General features: G+C 42.2%; 1 protein-coding gene across 5 annotated transcripts in view; it reads right to left on the reverse strand.

Annotated features, from left to right (window-relative positions):
• LOC118364551 (protein cordon-bleu-like) overlaps positions 1–22497 on the reverse strand; it is a 59338-nt gene that overhangs the window by 11757 nt on the left and 25084 nt on the right. For all 5 annotated transcript variants that reach the window (XM_035746187.2, XM_035746183.2, XM_035746188.2 and 2 more), the window contains 2 exons: positions 16709–16882; positions 5511–6117 (listed from right to left, as the gene is read on the reverse strand). In XM_035746187.2, coding sequence (XP_035602080.2) covers positions 5511–6117; positions 16709–16882 — 781 coding nt within the window. The remainder of the gene's footprint in view (positions 1–5510; positions 6118–16708; positions 16883–22497) is intronic.

Here is a 22497-nt window from a genome sequence, read left to right on the forward strand (position 1 = left end):
TGCCCCAGACTCCAGCTAGGGAAGATAGAAATGGAGCTTCACAAAACACTCCAGGCCAGGGCGGGACGACCGCATTTGGGGGCCCCTGTTTTAGAAAAACAGATTCATTTTTTTAGGAAAACAGCTAACTTCCTGAATTTCAACACATTTTGTGTCCAAAGAATTTAAAGTTTTGTAAAGCTAGTCTACACATTTTGTCATGAGGCTCTGAAAATATGCTGCAATTTTAAAGCTAATTTCCGGCAATTCTACACTTTTTGTCATGGGTCAGATAACAAAAAAAAAAATGCTGTTTGATAGCTAATCTCATGCTATTGTTCACAGAAAATGTCGCAGTTTTAACCTTTTCACCTGTGAGTTCCAAATATCTCTAACGTTCGCCCCAGCATGAGTTGTTTTATGCACCGGATGTCAGAATCAAAGTTGATTTGTCACGTGCGCCGAATACAGCAGTGAAATGCTTATTTACAGGTTCTAACCAATGGTGCGGGAAAAAAAGGTATGCATGTGTGTGTAGGTAAGTAAAGAAATAAAACAGTAAAAAGACAACAGCAAGGCTATATACAGACACCTGTTAGTCAGGCGTATTGAGGTAGTATGTGCATGTAGGTATCGTTAAAGTGACTATGCATATATGATGAACAGAGAGTAGCAGAAGCATAAAAGGAGGGGTTGGCGGGTGGTGGGACACAATGCAGATAGCCAATGTGCGGGAGCACTGGTTGGTCGGGCTAATTTAAGTAGTAAGCACTGTTCCAAAATGTGATTGATGCACAACAGGACAGTGAACCCATGCTGCCTGCTAATTATCTATAGGCTGTTTCAACCTGTCAATTTCTAATTATTTTCTAACAAGTTTTATTTTCTAACAACGGTATGAATTGAGGTGTGTTCCTCCTCCTCATTAATTCACATAAAAGTAGCCCATTTCACTGTTGCGGACAATATATGTTGAGGCTTTACTACTGAGCCGGACAAACTTTTCTCTTCGAGGAGAGCTCAAGCACCTCCCCAGCACCTTTCCACAGATCAAATATGCAGATATTTGCGCAGTCTTGCACAAACTTTATCCCCCTGGCACATTTCCTGGCTGGCGCTCGCATTGCCTTCATTGTTGTTTTCCTTACAAATAACAACTTCGGACATGTGTGCGTTCCTATCAAAGTAAGTGCCTTATTTTCTGTATATCGTGTTGTCTTTTCTACTGTAGCACACAGCATAATGTATTTCCAGTTTTATTCACATGTTTTCAAGTACAGTTTACAAATAATGCACTCTGATTATTGCATAGATTGTAATGGACACCTTTGATATGTGTAAAATACTTTTTTGAATGTTGTACTGATTATGAAAGCTAAGCTATTTGCCAGCGAAGTGTGATGCCATGTTTGTTGACATTTTACAATTCATTCTGGGTGTCACGTAAACATCTGTCAGACAAAATATGTTATAATGAGGTGAAGGAATAGTTCACTCACCTTTCGAGTAAACTTCCAGAAGTGAATGAAGGGAAGTGAATGATCATAACACACCCCCTTCAACAGTCATACTGCAAACAGACCAAACTCCTACTTCTTATCTTTGGTTGACGCGAAAAAACAAACTGGGTGGCGTGCACACACTACCCATCGCCAGATTACATTCGATTTTTAGAAAGTGTTTTACTCAATTATTTTGATCAATGGTGAGCTCACCCTTGACGTGATGAATTGTAAATAGTTATTTATATTAGTTCATTCACATTGTCAATCTTTCCTCAGTTAGCGCTAGGACTAATGTCGTCTACATTTTCCGGTTTGGATGATTGTGTTATGCTGCCGCTACTTCTGTGAATGTCTGAACATTGCAGCCAAAAATAAACTGGTCACATTCAGGACATAACTTTGTAAGGACTGTGTTTGTGCAAAATATTTCTGTGAAGAAACAGTGTGGCCAGCTCAAACGCTGACTGTTGCATCAATCGAAACATCCAGGGGGTTTCAGAACAGTAGGCCACTTGACAAAACAAGAATCTCCATATCTGGTGTTTCATGTAACGGTGTTTAATCAAAATTAGTCAACAGTTGACTATAGATTTTCAGAATATTGTCATCTGGGAGTTCCATATAAAAGGGGATCTGCTTTGACTCATATCAGTGATCACACACATAGTATGGGCACACAGCAGCAGTAAACTCAGAGAAATCTTTGTGATTAGGATCTCACAGAAAGACTGATGTGCACTGTGTGGACTGGAGCTGAACGGCCTGCCACGGGGGTGTAACTGTTTGTTGGTCCTAAATAGAACCCTATTACCTATATTGTGCACTACTTTTGACCTGGGCCCATAGGCCTCTAACCATAAATAGTGCCCTATAAGGGAACAGGGTGCCAATTGGGATAAAACCAGTTACAGGCTGATGTAATTGCAGCCAGTGCTGAGTGATGTGAGCAATATGTCAAGGTATGCCTCACACATCCCTTACTCAGCAGCTGATGGACCACATGGAGTAGAGCTGGCCCGTTGGAGTGACTGACTTACTCGGCGCCTCATCCCCTTTAGATGACTGACTGCGTTCCAAGTGTGACAGCTAGCGCCACAAAAATATGTACCTAGCTACGGGACTTAACCACACACAGAGAGTTTCCCTATTGTCAGCACATTGAAGATAAAGTAAGACGTAGGGTAAGAAACACACCATTCAGAGGCTAACAGATGACCTACAGGCCCTTTAGAAACACTGAGGGGACATACGCGCGCACACACAAACACACAGCACGTGGGTGCGTGGATTGTTTGAAACAGCCCCAATTGAGTGTGTTGAAATCCCCTGTTTATTTTTGGACAGAAAATGTATCTTAAGATGAGAATCAACGATCCAAAAACCATCTATTAGAGAGACCACCTCTGTGCCTGAGCCAAACATTTACAATTGGGTCGAGGGACTGTTTTTTCCACTAAGAAAGAAAGATAGATAGATAGATAGATAGATAGATAGATAGATAGATAGATAGATAGATAGATAGATAGATAGATAGATAGATAGATAGAGAGATAGAGAGATAGAGAGATAGAGAGATAGAGAGAGAGAGAGAGAGAGAGAGAGAGAGATAGAGAGATAGAGAGAGATAGAGAGAGAGAGAGAGAGAGCAGACGAAAAGAGAGCACAGAGAAGCAGTGTGCCATGTGAGAGAGGAAAGAAATGTCTGGGTTGCACTACTCCTGCTAACAGAGCCAATAGAGGTTCTCTTCACACAGCTGGAGAGGCAGGAAACAACTGCGCTCACATACATTCTAGAACATAAACAACGATTATCTTTAGCCCACAGGGGTTAAATTAGGGGAAATCTAAAATCCCTGTGGTACATCATCCCTAATTGATGCATGTCATCTATTTATTTTACAGACTGTACAATCGGTGATGTACAATCACAAATATACAACTCCAGAACATAATGATATGTTTTGTTATGCTTTGGGGAAGTCTAGTTGTTCTGCCTTGTGAGCAACATATAGGTCTGTGGTTCTGACAGGGTCTTCACAGCAGAAGTCTATTAGATACAGTGCCTTGCAAAATAATTCATCCCCTTTGGCATTGTCCCCATTTTGTTGCATTACAACCTGTAATTTAAATGGATTTTTATTTGGAATTCATGTAATGGACATACACAAAATAGTCCAAATTGCTGAAGTGAAATGAAAAAAAAAAAAACTTGTTTCAATTTTTTTTTTTTTTAAGAAAATGAAAAAATGAGAAGTGGTTTGTGCATATGTATTCACCCCCTTTGCTATGAAGCCTCTAAATAAGATCTGGTGCAACCAATTACCTTTAAAAAAGTAATATAATTAGTTAAATAAAGTCCACCTGTGTGCAATCTAAGTGTCACATGATCGGTCACAGGATCTCAGTATATTTCCACCTGTTCTGAAAGGCCCCAGAGGCTGCAACACCACCAAGCAAGCGGCACCATGAAGACTAAGGGGCTGTCCAAACAGGTCAGGGACAAAGTTGTGGAGAAGTACAGATCAGGGTTGGGTTATAAAAAAAGATCAGAATGTTTGAACATCCCACGGAGCACCATTAAATCCATTATTAAAAACTGGAAAGAATATGGCAGCACAACAAACATGCCAAGAGAGGGTCATCCACCAAAACTCACAGACCAGGCAAGGAGGGCATTAATCAGAGAGGCAACAAAGAGACCAAAGATAACCCTGAAGGAGCTACAAAGCTCCACTGCGGAGATTAGAGTATCTGTCCATAGGACCACTTTAAGCCGTACACTCCACAGAGCTGGGCTTTATGGAAGAGTGGCCAGAAAAAAGCCATTGCTTAAAGAAAACAATAAGCAAACATGTTTGGTGTTCACCTTCCAGCAGGACAATGACCCTAAGTATACTGTTAAAGCAGCACTCAAGTGGTTTAAGGGAAAACATTTAAATGTCTTGGAATGGCCTTGTCAAAGCTCAGACCTCAATCCAATTGAGAATCTGTGGTATGACTTAAAGATTGCTGTATTTCAGCGGAACCCATCCAACTTGAAGGAGCTGGAGCAGTTTTGCCTTGAATAATGGAGAAAAATCCCAGTGGCTAGATGTGCCAAGCTTATAGAGACATATCCCAAGAGTCTTGCAGCTGTAATTGCTGCGATTTTAATTCCAGGTTGTAAGGCATCAAAATAGGAAAAATGCCAAGGGTGTGAATACTTTTACAAGCCACTGTAGGTCTGTGGGTCTGACAGGGTCTTCCCAGCAGAAGTCTATTTGTTCTGCACAGTGTCTTGGGAATAGCAGAGGGGAGGGAGACACACCCAGGTCTATAAATCAACTCCTCAAAGCAGTCTGCTTTAAGTGCGTCCACTGCACTAAACACTTCATCCCTCAACCTCTCATCCTCGCCAAGCTAAATAAATATTGTCCGCTTCAACCCGCTTCAAGAAAAGACCCACCTTGGCAATCGATATAACTCTAGTCTTGTGCATTTTGTTCCCTTGCTAGATTAGGTAGTACAGTGATTATTTTAGGATGGAGAAATGTCAAATTCTACACTACAGTGCATCAATAGGAATAGTGAGGCTAATAGCTATGCTATTTCACCTGGTTTACTGAGGACAGATTGTACAAAACGTAAGGCAATCAAATCTGCAGCGCTGCAATCCCGGCCAACTCCTGTCCTGTGACGTGGGGGTTATTTAGTTTATGCTGCCTTGGGTCTCTACTGGCTAAATGTCTGTACAGGTATCATGTCTACCACCAGCAACTCAGTTCAGGTTGAGGGGAACCTGTTATAGTGAAAAGCAGTAGTGTAGCAATCCTTGTGGGTGTTCTCCAATTGGGTAAAACCAGTTGGAGGAGATCATTAAGGAACCTACCTAGGCAAGGGTTGTTACACTGTTATATGACTGCTATAACTAAGCACGTTCTGTCCCTTCATCTACCGCTGAACACTGTGACTGGAACAGCCTGGTTGACGGGAGAGAAAACTCAATCGCCTCTTTACATTGACTATATGTGTACTGATGATACTGACCCATGGCGCTGTGTCGGTTGTTCTCCGTCTCGTCTAGTTTCAGGCCAAGAGCAGATTCTCCTCTGGTCTCCTCTGGTGTGGTACTGCGGGACAAGTAGGGGGTGGGCTTGGCCTTGTCAGCATTGCTGCTGGGGGTGGAGTCAACCTTTTCAACCTTGCTGGTAGGGGCGGAGTAAGAGGCGACATTGATCATAGTCTTACTCCTGGGGCCGGTGACAACCTTGCTGGGGGCGGCGTCTCGGGAGGAGTCAGCCATGGCAGCACTGCTGCTGGGGGTGGAATCAGGGCCGGGCTTGGACACATCAGCCCTGCTGGAGGCGGAGTCAGAGTCGGCCATTGAGGTGTCAGCGACAGAGGTGCCGGCGGCGACCCCACTACTGCTACTGCTGCTGCTGTAGACAGACCCATTGCTCAGCTCAGAGCCAGAGTCCTCCTCCGCAGGCAGGCTGGGGGTAGGAGAGCTGGGGGCTGGGGAGGGAGAGGGGGCCATCTGGGCAGAGATGAAAGGTGCTGGGGTGCTAGGAGCTGGGGTAACAGAGGTAGTAGGGGTAGGAGGGGGTGCCGGGGCCTTCCTCTTCCTCAGTGTACTCTCTGAGTCAGGAGCCACCTGAGAGAGAGGGAGAGAGAGAGAGTAATGAGTCTCGGGCTTAACAACTCCCCCTAGCCGTGACAATATACCCTATAAACCATTTATTATTGGACATCGTCACTGCTCATTATCATTATTAAAAAGGTGCAGTACACAGAAACCATGTCTCCATTTCCTGGTTGCTAAAATTCGAATCTGTTACAAAACAAGCAATCATAATAATATAATAATAATATATGCCATTTAGCTGACGCTTTTATCCAAAGCGACTTACAGTCATGTGTGCATACATTCTACGTATGGGTGGTCCCGGGAATCGAACCCACTACCCTGGCGTTACAAGCGCCATGCTCTACCAACTGAGCCACAGAAGGACCACAAGGATTTGAGTTTGACTCAGTCTTGGAGTATCAGTTATAGAAGTTATCTAGGTCACTCTTATTTTTTGTGTGTGCAATTTACTTCTCAATCAAAAATGTTATTGATTACATATGTAATATGAATGTCATTGCTTAGAATGATTATTCTCAAGAGATGTTTGCCAGAGCTATGAAAAAGGACAAAATATACAGTACCAGACAAAAGTTTGGACACACCTACACATTCAAGAGTTTTTCTTTATTTTTACTATTTCCTACATTGTAGAATAATATTGAAGATATCAAAACTATGAAATAACACATGAAATTGTGTAGTAACGAAAAGTGTTATACATATCATTGTGTAGAAAGTCATTGTACCATCTAAGCCGGTGTGAAATATATTTTCCATAACCAAAAATACTGTATTTACAGCAGTTGAAGCAGGTGTACAAAACCAAAAATACTGTATTTACAGCAGTTGAAGCAGGTGTACAAAACCAAAAATGCTAAAATAATAACTTAAAAATGGGAATCATACAAATAGAGCACATAGAACAGAATAACTGCTTGTTAGGCTTTCATTGAGAATGACATAACTAACATTTCTATGTGAATTTGGTCGGATCGCCAAAAAGTTACATATTGTAGCTTTAAGTTATTAATACCTTTTAAATATGAAATTAATTGTATGGATTATGGAACTTTGCCTGTCAGTCAGACTATCAGTCAAAATATCTAAGTGTTCCATGTTTATTTGTTTGCTGTTACTGAAAGGGGTATTATTGCTTCCTTATACAACAAAACAATGTGTGACCCATTTAATCTCAACATGTCCTCTGATCCTGGAGGCATGGACATAAAAACACTAAATGTGTTTGGTGGCCACTTCAAATCAAGCTTTATTTATATAGCACATTTCAGACATTAATGCAATGCAGGGTGCTTCACAGGAGAAATCACAACTCAAACAAGAACAAAACATACAAACAATAAAAACTGAAACACTAAAAAAGCAGCCTAAGGAAAATGTGTGTTTCAAGGGGTGTTTTAAGATCTCTTAAATATGTCAGGCTATTCCAGAGGCTGGGGGCATAGTAACTAAAGGCTACCTCTCCATGCCTCTTGGTTCTAGGCTTTGGGATAGTTAAAAGGCCAGTGCCAGAGGACCTGAGGGACCTACGGAGTACATTACTTAAAAGCATGTCTGACATGTATTGGGGTGCACAATCGTGGATTGATTTAAAAACCAATAGAAGTGCACTAGCAGCCAGTGCATTGACTTTAAAACCGGTGTAATGTGGGCTCTCCGTCTGGTCTTGGGCAGTACCCATGTTGCAGGATTCTGTTTGTTTTGCAGTTGACCAAAAAATGACAAATACATTTTAATCTCACTTTGTAACACAACAAAATGTGAAAAGGGCACTATATATACACACAGTTGAAGTCGGACGTTAAGAAGGCCAGCATCCTGGAGTCGCCTCTTCACTGTTGACGTTGAGACTGGTGTTTTGCGGATACTATTTCATGAAGCTGCCAGTTGAGGACTTGTGAGGTGTCTGTTTCTCAAACTAGACACTCTAATGTACTTGTCCTCTTGCTCAGTTGTGCACCGGGGCCTCCCACTCCTCATTCTATTCTGGTTAGAGACAGTTTGCGCTGTTCTGTGAAGGGAGTAGTACACAGCGTTGTACGAGTTCTTCAGTTTCTTGGAAATTTCTCGCATGGAATAGCCTTCATTTCTCAGAACAAGAATAGACTGACAAGTTTCAGAAGAAAGTTCTTTGTTTCTGGCCATTTTGAGCCTGTAATCGAACCCACAAATGCTGATGCTCCAGATACTCAACTAGTCTAAAGAAGGCCAGTTTGCTTCTTTAATCAGAACAACAGTTTTCACCTGTGCTAACAATTGCAAAATCTTTTTCTAGTGATCAATTGACCTTTTAAAATTATAAACTTGGATTAGCTAACACGTGCCATTGGAACACAGGGGTGATGGTTGGGCCTCTGTACGCCTACGTAGATATTCCATTAAAAAAAATTGGTTAAAGCCATCGCCAGCTACAATCGTCATTTACAGCATTAACAATGTTTTCACTGTATTTCTGAGCAATTTCATATTTTAAATGGACAGAAAATTTGATTTTCTTTCAAAAACAAGGTGATTTGTGTATATTATAATAGTTTTTTTTTCTAGGTAGCGTTAGCTTGCGCTAGTCGGCTGTACCTGTGCCAAAACTCCGGTATTTTTCATCCTGTAGCTTGTTCTCCATCGTCTTTTTAAATAGTGAGCCAACATGTTTTCAGCCATTTTATTTCCATGACTCATCAAAACTCATTCTCATGCTCTTGTCTCTCTGCAGCAGACATATAGTGAGCAATATGTTTGGAACATTTAAATCGCAATATCAAATTGCAATACTATAGAATGGTGATGTTGTGGAAAATTCTGCCACCACAGTGAGAATGCAATACATATTGTATCGGCACCTACGTGTCGTGATAATATTGTATCATGAGGTCCCTGGCAATTCCCAGCCCTAATTAAAATGGGTCAACACTTCCTTATATCTTCGACTAATTTCCCCCCTGCTACAAACTGTCTGTACTACTTCTACTATCATCTGTCTGCATGTCAACTGGTGAGCTGTTTATGAACTCAATGACTCAGGTCTCCAGCACAGAGACCATCAATATGGAAAGACAGCACAGCATGGGCAGCCCCATTGCTTAGCTTGCTCCTACTGAAAGGGATATTATTGCTTCCTTATACAACAAAACAATGTGTAATCCCTTTAACCTCAACATGTCCTCTGATCCTGAAGGCATGGACATAAAAACACTTCCAACTGTGTTTGGCGGGTACTTCAAACCTTTGCATGGGAATCCTATTTGACCATAATGTGTGTGACCTAAAGCCTTACATTGAACAAAAAGGTGTTGCGTGAGTTGGGGTCGGGAGTGCATAAACCTCTTCACAAAGGCGTTCCTCACCTTTTCTATGGTTGCACATATCATCTACGCAAGGGTGAACTTTGATGTCTAAATATATGTGTGTGACAGCACCGATCAAGTTTATGAAGAAACAAATGACCATATATTTCCCTCAGCCTCAACTCTATTTGTGTGTGTGCAAATCTGATACAAAGGTGAAGAAAAACAATTCTCAAATGTGAAGACAATGTATTAAAATGGGTCAACGCTTCCTTCTATCTTCAACAAATTTTCCCCCCTGCTACAAACTGTCTGTTCCACTACTGTCGTCTCTCCGCATGCCAACTGGTGAGCTGTCTTTGAACTCAATGACCCAGGCCTCCAGTACAGAGACCGTAGATATGGAAAGACACGTTCTATCCTTGCAAATGGCATCCTGTGTGACAGCATGGCTAGCCCCATTGAGGGCTATCTCCATTTTAAAGTAGTCATCCAGAGCCCTCTATCTTCATGGCAGAGACAGACAGCCATTACCCTGGTATTACTATTCCCTCTACCACTGACAGACTGTAACTCCCCATGCTTCCTCATCTTACATGCTCCATTAGATCCACAAAGTTGACCTGACACAACTCACTGTCTCAAAACTATGCAGTAAATGTATGGTCCAATGAGAAATATTCATCACTCTCTAATGTGTGTGTGCAAACGGTTTATATTGCTGTCGTTATGCTTCCAACATATATATCAGATTTAGACGGGAGCTAAACCATTGCCATGCAGGGTTATTAAATATACTAAGCAAGGGAAGCTTTGGTCTCCGTTTGGCCAATCTTATGTACATGTTCCCCAGACTTAAGTTGGCTCCTCTAAATCCCAAAGTGCACCGCTCAGTCACTTTAAACGTAATCTATAGCAGAGCAACACAATCAATTCCCCTGGTATGTTTACACTCCAGTACAACAGTAGTATGGAGCATTCATAGAGAATAGCATGATTAGTCTGAGAGGACGCTGTCGCTTCGTTCTGCTGCACTGGGCTGCACAGTATTGTCTTTCACTCTGAAGAGCAGCCAATCAGTCACACACGTGCGCACACGCAAACATCTTCATATCCCAGTCAGTCCTCCATTACAGCTTCAACTTTGCCCCACATGCTATGGTATGCCAGAGACCGACAAGTATGAATGGTGGTGTGATGGTGGAGGTGCATATACAGTTCAGGGAGTTTACGCAACTCTACCTCTGTAAAGAAGTGCACGGTGGCGGGCAGTATGTAACACAGCGTTTCAACCACAATGACTCAATCCCAGAGAAACACCACAAGCATTTTCTTAGAATATAAAAATAAAACAAGGACATTCTGACTTACTTCAACCACATTCAAGCAATAAAAATAAAAAAGTTTGACAAATCATTTGTTATGGCTTGTTGCTACTTTCATCGCAATTTCAAGGTGGTGGAGGCGATTTCTCAAGGAGGTGATTTTCCATGAGCCATGCCCAGACTGCTGTGCACTCTCTCACCCAGTCAGACTTGCCTACCTACCACTTGCAGTGCTCTACTAACTCTATATCGCAGACTGCATCAAATCACATTGACCATACACTGATCATTCAATGCTGTCATTCAGTCAAAATGTTCTATAGCTTTTCTACCACCTAATCCTGCAGGAATGCTAGCTCACTCCTTAATGGCTGACTTGGTCTATGTCACAAAAGGGATCCATAGTGCACTACGTTAGACTAGAGCTCTATGGGCCCTGGTCAAAAGTAGTGCACTATTACGTGAATAGGGTGCTTATTGGGGATGCAGGCTCAGTCCCCTGGCTGCCAAAGCTCCAGCTTTTTAATTACTCAACACAGCACACCGCTCCAGAGCTGGCACAGTGAATTTACAGGCTCTTTATGGTCAGACCACACACACACCAAAGTAAAAGTATATCAGTGCTCATGGCATTAGTCCACTTCAAATAGAGAACCAATGTAGATGAAGTGTGGACTACACTGTGGCAACTGTAGTGAAAATAGGTCCATTATATAATCTTTATCAGTGCTGGATATTACTTTGTCTGGTTAAGGTTAAGATTACATTCTAATGTAAAACCACAACAAGGCCTAGGTTTTTTATTCATTCTTTGAGGTACAAAACAATTCTTTCAAAAACAACTGTGAGACTGTGATTTGGAAATAATAATGATTTAAAATGTGAACATAAACACAAAACACAGCTCCAAACAAGCCCCATTATCTCCAACAGGAGGAGAGAAGCCCATTAGAGCCAACATAACATGGTGAAAAAACAACATTCCCCACAACATTTCTGTGAGAAGACGCCACCACTACTTCATTAGATTTACACACACACACAGAGAGAGAGAGAGATGGTAGACTACACAGTTCCAGTGGGCTGTTTGTTTTGGCATTAGGGGCCTCTTCCTTTGTTCCTGAGAACACAACATTTTCTTCCTTAGGAAAGAGGTAAGGAGCATGATAGAGAGACTCCCAAATGGTACCCCATATCAGTGTTTCCCAACCCTGGACCTTGAGTACCCCCAACAGAACACTTTTTCATTGTAGCCCTGGACAAACACAGCTCATTCAACTCATTGAGGTCTTTATGATTATTTGACAAGTTGAATCCAGTGTGCTTGTCCAGGGATACAATAACAACGTGTACTGTTGAAGGTACTCGAGGATCAGGGTTGGGAAACACTACACTATATAGTGCCCTACTTTTGACTAGGGCTCTGGTCAAAAGTAGTGTACTATATAGGGAATTGGGTGCCATTTGGGATACATACCAAACCTGCACTCAAAACTATTAGAGCTGCCCATGCTTCCGTTTCCGACTTATTTTAATCACACTGTTCCACAGCAGAGCCTGTCACACTGAAACATCCACAGTGTTGCCGAATCACTCATACATAAACTAGCAAGTTTGCATGAAGTGAAACAAGACAACCTAAAATAACCTGCATGGCCTTAAGTGATAGAATTTCATTTACAGAGTGTGTTGATGAAAGGAAATGGAGGTCTTGTCAGCAGATGGACTGAAAAACCAAGGCAGGCCCCTTGAATAGTCCAATTCAGAGAGGCGTTGAGTAAGTTAAGGCTTCCACACCAACCATTCTCACTCTAACTCAGTGTTCTGCAGCCACATGGTTTACTTGCATAACAATCATGTAGGCCTAACAGGGATTGCAAACATATGACTCAGATCACAAGCTTCCTCTTAAAGGCATCATGTGTGACCTTACAGAATGTGGAACATTTTAAAAAAACACTACTGATCAAAACTGAGGTTTCCCACGAATTCAAGTGTCTTTCTTTCTTTTTTTAGAAAGGGTCCACAACCATTATTGAGAATGGTATCATCAGCCCAATGTAGAAATATCCAAACCACGCAAGATTGTAAACAGACGACTTGTATCTTGCTGAAACAGATTAAAACGGTAGGCTACATTAAAGTGGATTAATAGCGCTGCAGTACAAAGAGCCAATGACAGATTGCTATGAAAGACTAAACCCCTCTTGGTTCAGATTATGACATCTCCCTAAGGAATAGTTTATGCAGGTAATGCTAGCCATCTCAATCAATCACACTTCGCATGTGCTGCCAGCTATCCCCCTGATGGGATGGAGTCTGAGGCTACGTCCCAAATGGTACCCTATTCCTTATAGGTGCACAACTTTTGACCAGGACCATTAGGGATGCTGCCTCAGACTGTACTGCTTGGCAGGTCCACCCTGAAAGCAGAGCCAGGAGTCGATACATCAACATCACTAGGAGCCATGCTGCAGAGAAAAACAGAGGATATTCACTAGGCTCCATGACTTGTGTCCCGTTGATTTAAATACTTGAGAATAGATCAGGTCAACTACTGAGATTCAGAGAAGAATAACACTCCTTAGAGTAGGATTGGAAAATTCTGGTAACTTTCCCAAGATTCCCAGGTTTTCCAGCAATCATAGTTGGAAGATTCCCAGCATCAGGGGGGAAAAAAGACGCAAGGAATCTGGAATTCTCCAACTAGGATTTCTGGAAAACCTGGCAATTTTGGGAAAGTTACTGTAATTGTACAACCCTACCCTGGAGTGAGCAGATTGAACCCCCCAAAAATGGAACCATGGAAGACATATTACTCAATGTCTATTACAAAATGCATCAAGAGTGTACTATAATGATCATGTACAACACTGTGTTCCTACAGTAGGCTCCAAGTCTCTTAGACCAATCACTATTCTAACCTAACCTACCTAACCCCCTTCCCTTTCAGTGGACTTCTGAGTTAATGCCATCTCATCTCAAGAGATATTTGTTGAAATGATTCAAAAAATGTACAGCAAACTTTTGTTTGTTGAACCCTCAACCTCACCTGTCCTCTGCTCTGACTATGTACAGTAACATTGGCATAAAGAGCCTGTCAAGCTGATTTCACGCCTGTCTGCCTCTGGAAACATGACACCCCACTTATACATATTTGATGTTGTGCCACCAAAACACACCTCATTCACTGCTGCAATCTCAGAACCAAATCTGGTGTTTATGTTAACAGTTTGTCTGTCACTAGAGACCCCTGTTGCATAAGCCCAATTTTACCTTCCCAGCATGCCAAACAGGCTTACACAAGTGTGTTTGCCTGTGTAAAACCTATTACCGAACACTGAAGCAGAAAGCTCACGATGACAGGCTAGGCCATGTCACAAAAGGCATTCTTTACATGACCTCTCACATGCGGACCACACCACTCGAGTTGTGTGCGTGAGCACTGCAATCATTGCAGCCACACAGTTTGCGAGTGTCTGTGTAGTCAGGCGCTAAAATAAAACTTGGTTCTATTTGTGACGTGTGACATGCTGCAAGTCCCACCTCTCCCATCTCCTCATTGGTTTTTAGGAGTATATACCCATGTGGGTGATTGAAAACACTCCAGACACTCCAGTCCAGTCGGTAGTGGTAATGCAACTTAAAGTTGGTTGCCAACATCCATATAAAGTCCAAAGAAGAAGAAGAAGAAGAAGCCTGAAGGAGGTGAGATTACTAGAAACAAACTTTTACCCTTTTATCTGTGGATTAATTGTCAGAGTAGAGGGCCTTGTGTATTTCAAGTAAAATAACAACCCAATATTTATATCCCAGGACAAATTAGCTAGCAACAGCAAGCTAGCTAGCTAAATTGGTATCAATGTTTAATGCTTTTCGACCTGTCCCCAAATTAATATAGTTGGTTCAGAGTTCGTTTTGATATTTCAACCTGTGTGTCCTGATCGTGTCTAGTGTGGGTGGACAAAATCAACACGAGTGCAATGTTGCACGCGGACACACGCGCACGTGCTGTCTCGTCAGAATGTTAGCCTACTCCTACTCAATTTGGGATGCACACTTTTTTTTGTCTTGACCCCAGATAAACCCAGTTGGCTATTTGATTGAAGGTCTTGGGCTTGACTATTGGTTGTAAATTGATACTGTATTGAGATCAATAGAGGGTCATAACTAGTGATGGGGAAAATAAATCGATACAGTTATCAGGATGTTATTTTTGACGATATATAGTTTGACAATATCGCAATATTATTTGTGCACTAGTTGGCTGTACCTGCACCAAAACTCCAGTATTTTTCCTTCATAACTTGTTCTCCATCTTCTTTTTAAATTGGGAGCCAATTTGTTTTCAGCACCTTTATTTCCATGACTGATCAACATTTGTTTTCTCTACTTGTCCCTCTGCAGCAGACATATGGTGAGAAATATATTTGGAACATCGAATCGCAATAAAAATCACAGTATTGAATTGCAATACATATAAAATCGTTAGAATTGCAATACATATCGTATCGGCACTTAAGCATCGTGATAATATAATCGTGAGGTCCCTGGTAATTCCCAGTTTAACATTCTTAGAAAAAAGGGTTCCAAAAGGATTATTTTTGGTTTCCGGGAGAACCCTTTTTGGTTCCATAAGAATTTGACCTGAGAGAACCCTTTTAGGTTCTCTATGGGTACAGCCGAAGAACCCTTTTAGGTTCTATATACTGTAGCACATTTTGCTATACAGAGTGTAGTTATACCCCAGGGGAACAGATTGTCATCACTACAACAATAGCCATCCTACCAGTAGCTCAGGCTCATGGAAAGGAGACCTAGGAGCAGCCATCCCATCCCTCAGGCACTCTGTCCTCATCTGATCTCTCTGTCCTTGTCTAACCCTCACAAAAGGGTACATCGGGCCCATGTGTCTCAACAAGCAGCCAGCCATCTTCCAAACACAACACTTTGTCTCATCCGTGCTAGCGAGTCACAGGACAGCTAGTGTTGCTTATCTCTGGGTGAACGGACTGATAAAGACGTCATTAGTGTGGTGTTTCTGAACAGTGTCTAATACCCTTTTCAGACATATGGAATGTGGCGCCTTGAAAGCGCCTCGGCTACAGCATGTTTGTTTGTCTGTTAGTGTACACCAGGGCTTTTTAAATGCCGACACAAAACCCTCTCTCGAGATCGTGTCGATGCACCACTGAACAGGCATTTTACTTGTCAATCAAATCATCTCGAGCTGCCTGAGTGCAACCTGGCTGCCTGCTCGCAGACCACTCTACCATGATTTACCAAGACGTTTAGTTAAAAGAAAACACATCTAGCACCCTACCATAAAAAACGACATAAAAACAACAGCACATCAATCAGCTCCTTTTATTGAACACTTCTGATCCGGCACTTTATTTAATTGTCTGAAAGGCTATCAATTGTTGCTATAAAAGGGTATAATAAGACAGGCGAGAGAAAAAATAAACTGGGAGCCACGACAACATAAACCCAAATTAAATCCTGTTTGGAAGAACAGCGTGAGTAGTACACAGAATACTGTGTGGACACCTTGTGCTTCTCTACAGGAGTATGTGTCCAAATGGCACCCTATTCCCTACATAGTGCACTAGTTTTAACCAGAGCACTGTAGATCCTGGTCAAAAGTAGTACACTATATAGGGAATAGGGTGGCATTTAGGGTGTAATCCATTTCACAGATTAACCAGTGTGTTCCTGTTAGTAACGGTCACTATGACCACAACACACAGTTCCAGACAAACCCCATTCTCTCCAACAGGAGGAGAGAAAACCTTTAGAGCCAACATAACATGGTGAAAAAACAACATTTCCCACAACAACACCACGAGAAGAGAAAGAACACTACTACTATTGATATTAGATCCACAAACAGCACAAGGAGATTAGAGGAAATGTTTATCCAATGTTGCAATAGTTGATCTAAACACAGGTCACCATGACCTGAAGTGTGTGTGTGTGTTGCCCTCTCACCTGGTAGGACTCCGGTGTGTAGCAGCCCTGGCAGGGTGTGGGGGCCGGGGGGGCCCGCCTCTTCTTAATCTCTATCCTGGGGGACATCCTGGAGATGTTCATGACGGACTGGGACTGGCCCAAGGTGCTGGGCCGCGCGTCCACACAGGGCACGATGGACACTGTGGACAGGCCCTGGATGAGGAGGGAGAGAGAAGGGTTAATGCAGAACAGAAAAATAATGACACACAGACAGATAATGTGACACACACACACACACACACACACACACACACACACACACACACACACACACACACACACACACACACACACACACACACACACACACACACACACACACACACACACACACACACACACACACACAACAGAGCTACATATGAACTGAGTGGCATTTAAAGGTCAGGTAATTCTAAATGTTCTCAGAAACCCAGAATCACAGGTTGATATGGTGGACAGTGGAAATGTCAAGGGCCAGTCCTGAATGGTGAGCATGGGTCATGCCCTTTATTCAGTAACGCTGTGTCCCAAGTGGCACCCTATTCCCTGTTGTGCACTACTTTTGACAAGGACACATAACACTATATAGAGAATAGGGCGCCATTTGAGACTCCGACTAACATGGGCTCACGACTGAATCTAAAATATGAGCATATCTTCATCATGGTCTGTTACTGCAGTGGTAAATTAAGCCAATGCAAAGCTTAGTGCTGGGTCTGTCTCCTCTTGTCTGCACTCAGATCCCTGTGAATCAGGATGCTTTGCGACAGTTGTGACAGCTGCAGTCAGCTTTATTACCATTCTGTAGCTACGCCGCCTCGCTAATACACCCTCTGTCTGTCTGGGAGGGATGCTGCTGAGCAATGGGGGACGATCAAAGAATGATCAAAGGCTTTACTAAGCATCTGAAGCTTAGCCTGGTCCCAGATCTGTTTGCACTGCCTTTCCAACTCCTATGGTCAATGTCGTGCCAAGTGATCATAAAAAGGAGTTGGCAAGACAGCACAAACAGATCTGGGTCCAGGCTATGTGAAACGTCCTAAGCTTCTGTCTCTGTACTGTAGCACAACTAGGAACAAAGATATGTATCTTTAAACGATGGTGGGGAGGTTTAAATGTTTTAAATTTTAATTTTACCTTTATTTAACCAGGCAAGTCAGTTAAGAACATATTCTTATTTTCAATGACGGCCTGGGAACAGTGGGTTAACTGCCTGTTCAGGGGCAGAACGACAGATTTGTCAGCTCGGGGGTTTGAACTCGCAAGCCTTCCGGTTACTAGTCCAACGCTCTAACCACTAGGCAGTGGTTAGAGCGTATTAGAACGTATTAAGTCAAAATGACACAGCATTTCAGACAATTCCTGGGCAGATGATCAAAGTAGTCTTGAAAAAAAGTTCAAATGACTAAAACATTAAGTTCTAGTCATTAGAGGTAATCAGTGAACCAAGCACTTCTCACAGTGGGGAGAATGAATGAAAAATGTGCAGGAGGGAGAGAAAAGCACTCAAAAGTATTCAGACCTGGGAATAAATAGTATTTGTTTTCTTTCAAAAATATTTTTTATCATTTGATTGAGCCTGCCTGGTGTGCCAGGTGGGCATGGTTTGAACTTCTGGGACTATTTCATTGGTTCCATTACACCAGGCAAGCACAATCAAACTAGCCTAGTCTACTAAGGAGAGTCAGTGTGGCTTTGAGGGAGATGTGAGTTGCCAATTGCTTGCATATTGTATAAGCTTGGAAAAGCAGACCGAGCTACTATACAGTAATGTAAAGCAAAGAGAAAAAGACGTTTGTAACAAAAAACCTTGTTGGAGTCTTGGAATCCTGCAGTAGATTTACAGCTGCCCCGCTCTAAGAACAGAGCCTGAATCAACGAAGTCCAGCTAAGTTCATCTTTATGACCTTCACATCCTGTTTAACTTTGATCTTCTCTTATCTTACTTAAGAACACGTGCCTCTCCCACCTGCTAGATATTCCTGAATAAAATAATAACATCTAGCAGACGTTTTTATCCAAAAGAGACTTAGTCATGCTTGCATACATTTTACGAATGGCTGGTCCCAGGAATCAAACCCACTCTCCTGGCATAGCAAGCGCCATGCTCTACCAACTGAGCTACAGAGAACCACATGATTTATACATGGGCATAATTGCATACCAAGGATAGATGACATGGCATACCTTACACAGTGCACAGTCGACTTTACTCTATTCCCTTCTATTGGCTGCCGCCTATACAGTGGGGCAAAAAAGTATTTAGTCAGCCACCAATCGTGCAAGTTCTCCCACTTAAAAAGATGAAAAAGATGAAAGGCCTGTAATTTTCATCATAGGTACACTTCAACTTTGACAGACAAAATTATAATTTTTTTCCCAGAAAATCACATTGTAGGATTGTTTATGAATTTATTTGCAAATTATGGTGGAAAATAAGTATTTGGTCAATAACAAAAGTTTCTCAATACTTTGTTATATAGCCTTTGTTGACAATGACAGAGGTCAAATGTTTTCTGTAAGTCTTCACAAGGTTTTCACACACTGTTGCAGGTATTTTGGCCCATTCCTCCATGCAGATCTCCTCGAGAGCAGTGATGTTTTGGGGCTGTTGCTGGGCAACACAGACTTTCAACTCCCTCCAAATATTTTCTATGGGATCTGGAGATCTGAAGACTGGCTAGGCCCCTCCAGGACCTTGAAATGCTTCTTATGAAGCCACTCCTTCGTTGCCCGGGCGGTGTGTTTGGGACCCAGCCACGTTTCATCTTCAATGCCCTTGCTGATGGAAGGAGGTTTTCACTCAAAATCTCACGATACATGGCCCCATTCATTCTTTCCTTTACACGGATCAGTCGTCCTGGTCCCTTTGCAGAAAAACAGCCCCAAAGCATGATGTTTCCACCCCCATGCTTCACAGTAGGTATGGTGTTCTTTGGATGAAACTCAGCCTTCTTTGTCCTCCAAACACGACGAGTTGAGTTTTTACCAAAAAGTTATATTTTGGTTTCATCTGACCATATGATATTCTCCCAATCTTCTTCTGGATCATCCAAATGCTCTCTAGCAAACTTCAGACGGGCCTGGACATGTACTGGCTTATTCAGGGGGACACATCTGGCATTGCAGGATTTGAGTCCCTGGCGGCGGAGTGTGTTACTGATGGTAGGCTTTGTTACTTTGGTCCCAGCTCTCTGCAGATCATTCACTAGGTCCCCCCATGTGGTTCTGGGATTTTTGCTCACCGTTCTTGTGATCATTTTGACCCCACGGGGTGAGATCTTGCGTGGAGCCCCAGATCGAGGGAGATTATCAGTGTATGTCTTCCATTTCCTAATAATTGCTCCCACAGTTGATTTTTTTCAAACCAAGCTGCTTACCTATTGCAGATTCAGTCATCCCAGCCTGGTGCAGGTCTACAATTTTGTTTCTGGTGTCCTTTGACAGCTCTTTGGTCTTGGCCATAGTGGAGTTTGGAGTGTGACTGTTTGAGGTTGTGGACAGGTGTCTTTTATACTGATAAGTTCAAACAGGTGCGATTAATACAGGTAACGAGTGGAGGACAGAGGAGCCTCTGAAAGAAGAAGTTACAGGTCTGTGAGAGCCAGAAATCTTGCTTGTTTGTAGGCGACCAAATACTTATTTTCCACCATAATTTGCAAATAAATTCATAAAAAATCCTACAATGTGATTTTCTGGATTTTTTTTCTATTTTGTCTGTCATAGTTGAAGTGTACCTATGATGAAAATTACAGGCCTCTCATCTTTTTAAGTGGGAGAACTTGCACAATTGCAAAAATACTTTTTGCCCCACTGTATATAGGCTACTGTACATATAAACTCAGCAAAAAAAGAAACATCCCTTTTTCAGATCTTCCTTGTGAAGACAGGACTGGCAAAAAGTGCTCTTCACTGACGAGTTGCGGTTTTGTCTCACCAGGGCTGATGGTTGGATTGGCGTTTATCGTCGAAGGAATGAGCGTTACACCGATGCCTGTACTCTGTAGCGGGATCAATTTGGAGGTGGAGGGTCCGTCATGGTCTGGGGTGGTGTGTCACAGCATCATCGGACTGAGCTTGTCATTGCAGGCAATCTCAACACTGTGCATTACAGGGAAGACATCCTCCTCAAGAGTGGTACTCTTCCTGCAGGCTCATCCTGACATGACCCTCCAGCATGACAATGCCACCAGTCATACTGCTCGTTCTGTGTGTGATTTCCTGCAAGAAAGGAATCTCAGTGTTCTGCCATGGCCAGCGAAGAGCCCGGATCTCAATCCCATTGAGCACGTCTGGGACCTGTTAGATCGAAGGGTGAGGGCTAGGGCCATTCACCCCAGAAATGTCCTGGAACTTGCAGGTGCCTTGGTGGAAGAGTGAGGTAACATCTCACGGCAAGAACTGGCAAATCTGGTGCAGTCCATGAGGGGGAGATGCACTGCAGTACTTAATGCAGCTGGTGGCCACACCAGATACTGACTGTTACTTTTTATTTTGACCCCCCCTTTGTTCAGGGACACATTATTCAATTTCTGTTAGTCACATGTCTGTGGAACTTGTTCAGTTTATGTCTCAGTTGTTGAATCTTGTTAACTTCATACAAATATTTACACATATAAACGCAGTTGACAGTGAGAGGACGTTTCTTTTTTACATGTACAGTACGTATATGCAAATATTACAGTAAATCCAAAAGCCTCAATCTTCTGCCGATTGATCCCAGGCCACAAGAGAGAAAGGGCCTGAAACCTGAAATGCATTTTTAGAAATCAGACAGCCTTCAGCAGGGACTGGGGAGTGATTCCTGGCCAGCGGCCAACCCTCTCCTCCCCGGATGAACTTTTCACACTGCGCTAATGTGTTCATAGTGACCTTCTCAAATGAAAGTGAGTGTGGCTAAATTGTTAATATTCCAGCTCAGAGTCCCTCAGTACATCTACTGCATGTTCAATTATGAAAGACCAATAAAAAATATGAGCTGGCGCACACCCAGAAAAAATGTTTTGTGTGGAGGTGCTGACGAACGGCAAATAAACTATAAAAATAAAGAGTCGCACACTCCATATATAAACTCCCAGTAATTCACCAACGTTTCAGCATCACTGTGCCTTCTTCAGGGTAAATACTTGAACCCGGTTATGTTGACAAACAGTGCAAGTAGTGCAACCAATGACAATAGTGAGAGGTGTGTCATAATGAATAAGTTAATTAGAATGAATTGAGTGAAACTGTTAAAAAAAACAATAGCTTATGGCATTTTAAATATATTTGGCTATTGTTATCATATGCCAACATAATTTAATATTGCACATAATGTTAGCATCAACCTACATTATTGTTTAATTCAATTTCACATATTTAATTGTTTCCTATTTCATTGTATTTGTTACATGTCATTTTTGGGTTCAACCTTAATGCATAATATGCATCGTCAACAGGGGGAACATATTAGGTGTACGCTGATAAGCTGTAGAAAGAATATATCAATTTATAAGAATTTTCACAAGAAAGGTCTGAGATCAAAGTCAATATTCAGGCCACTAGGGATCAATGTTTTTAGATATCCAGTAAGCCTCCCTTTGTAGTAGTAGGATCTCCATGTTAACTCCTCTCCTTGGTAGAGCAACATGCTCAATACCTGTGTATTTGAGGGAGGAGTGAGGATAAATTGTTAATATCCCAGCTCTCTGATAGTCCCTCAGTGCATCAACTGCATGTTCAATTATGAAAGACCAACACAAACACACATTCCAAATTTAGGGAGAGACTATGGTAACTTTCAATTG

Source organism: Oncorhynchus keta, chromosome 31 (assembly GCF_023373465.1).
Source record: "Oncorhynchus keta strain PuntledgeMale-10-30-2019 chromosome 31, Oket_V2, whole genome shotgun sequence".
NCBI classification, from domain to species: domain Eukaryota; kingdom Metazoa; phylum Chordata; class Actinopteri; order Salmoniformes; family Salmonidae; genus Oncorhynchus; species Oncorhynchus keta.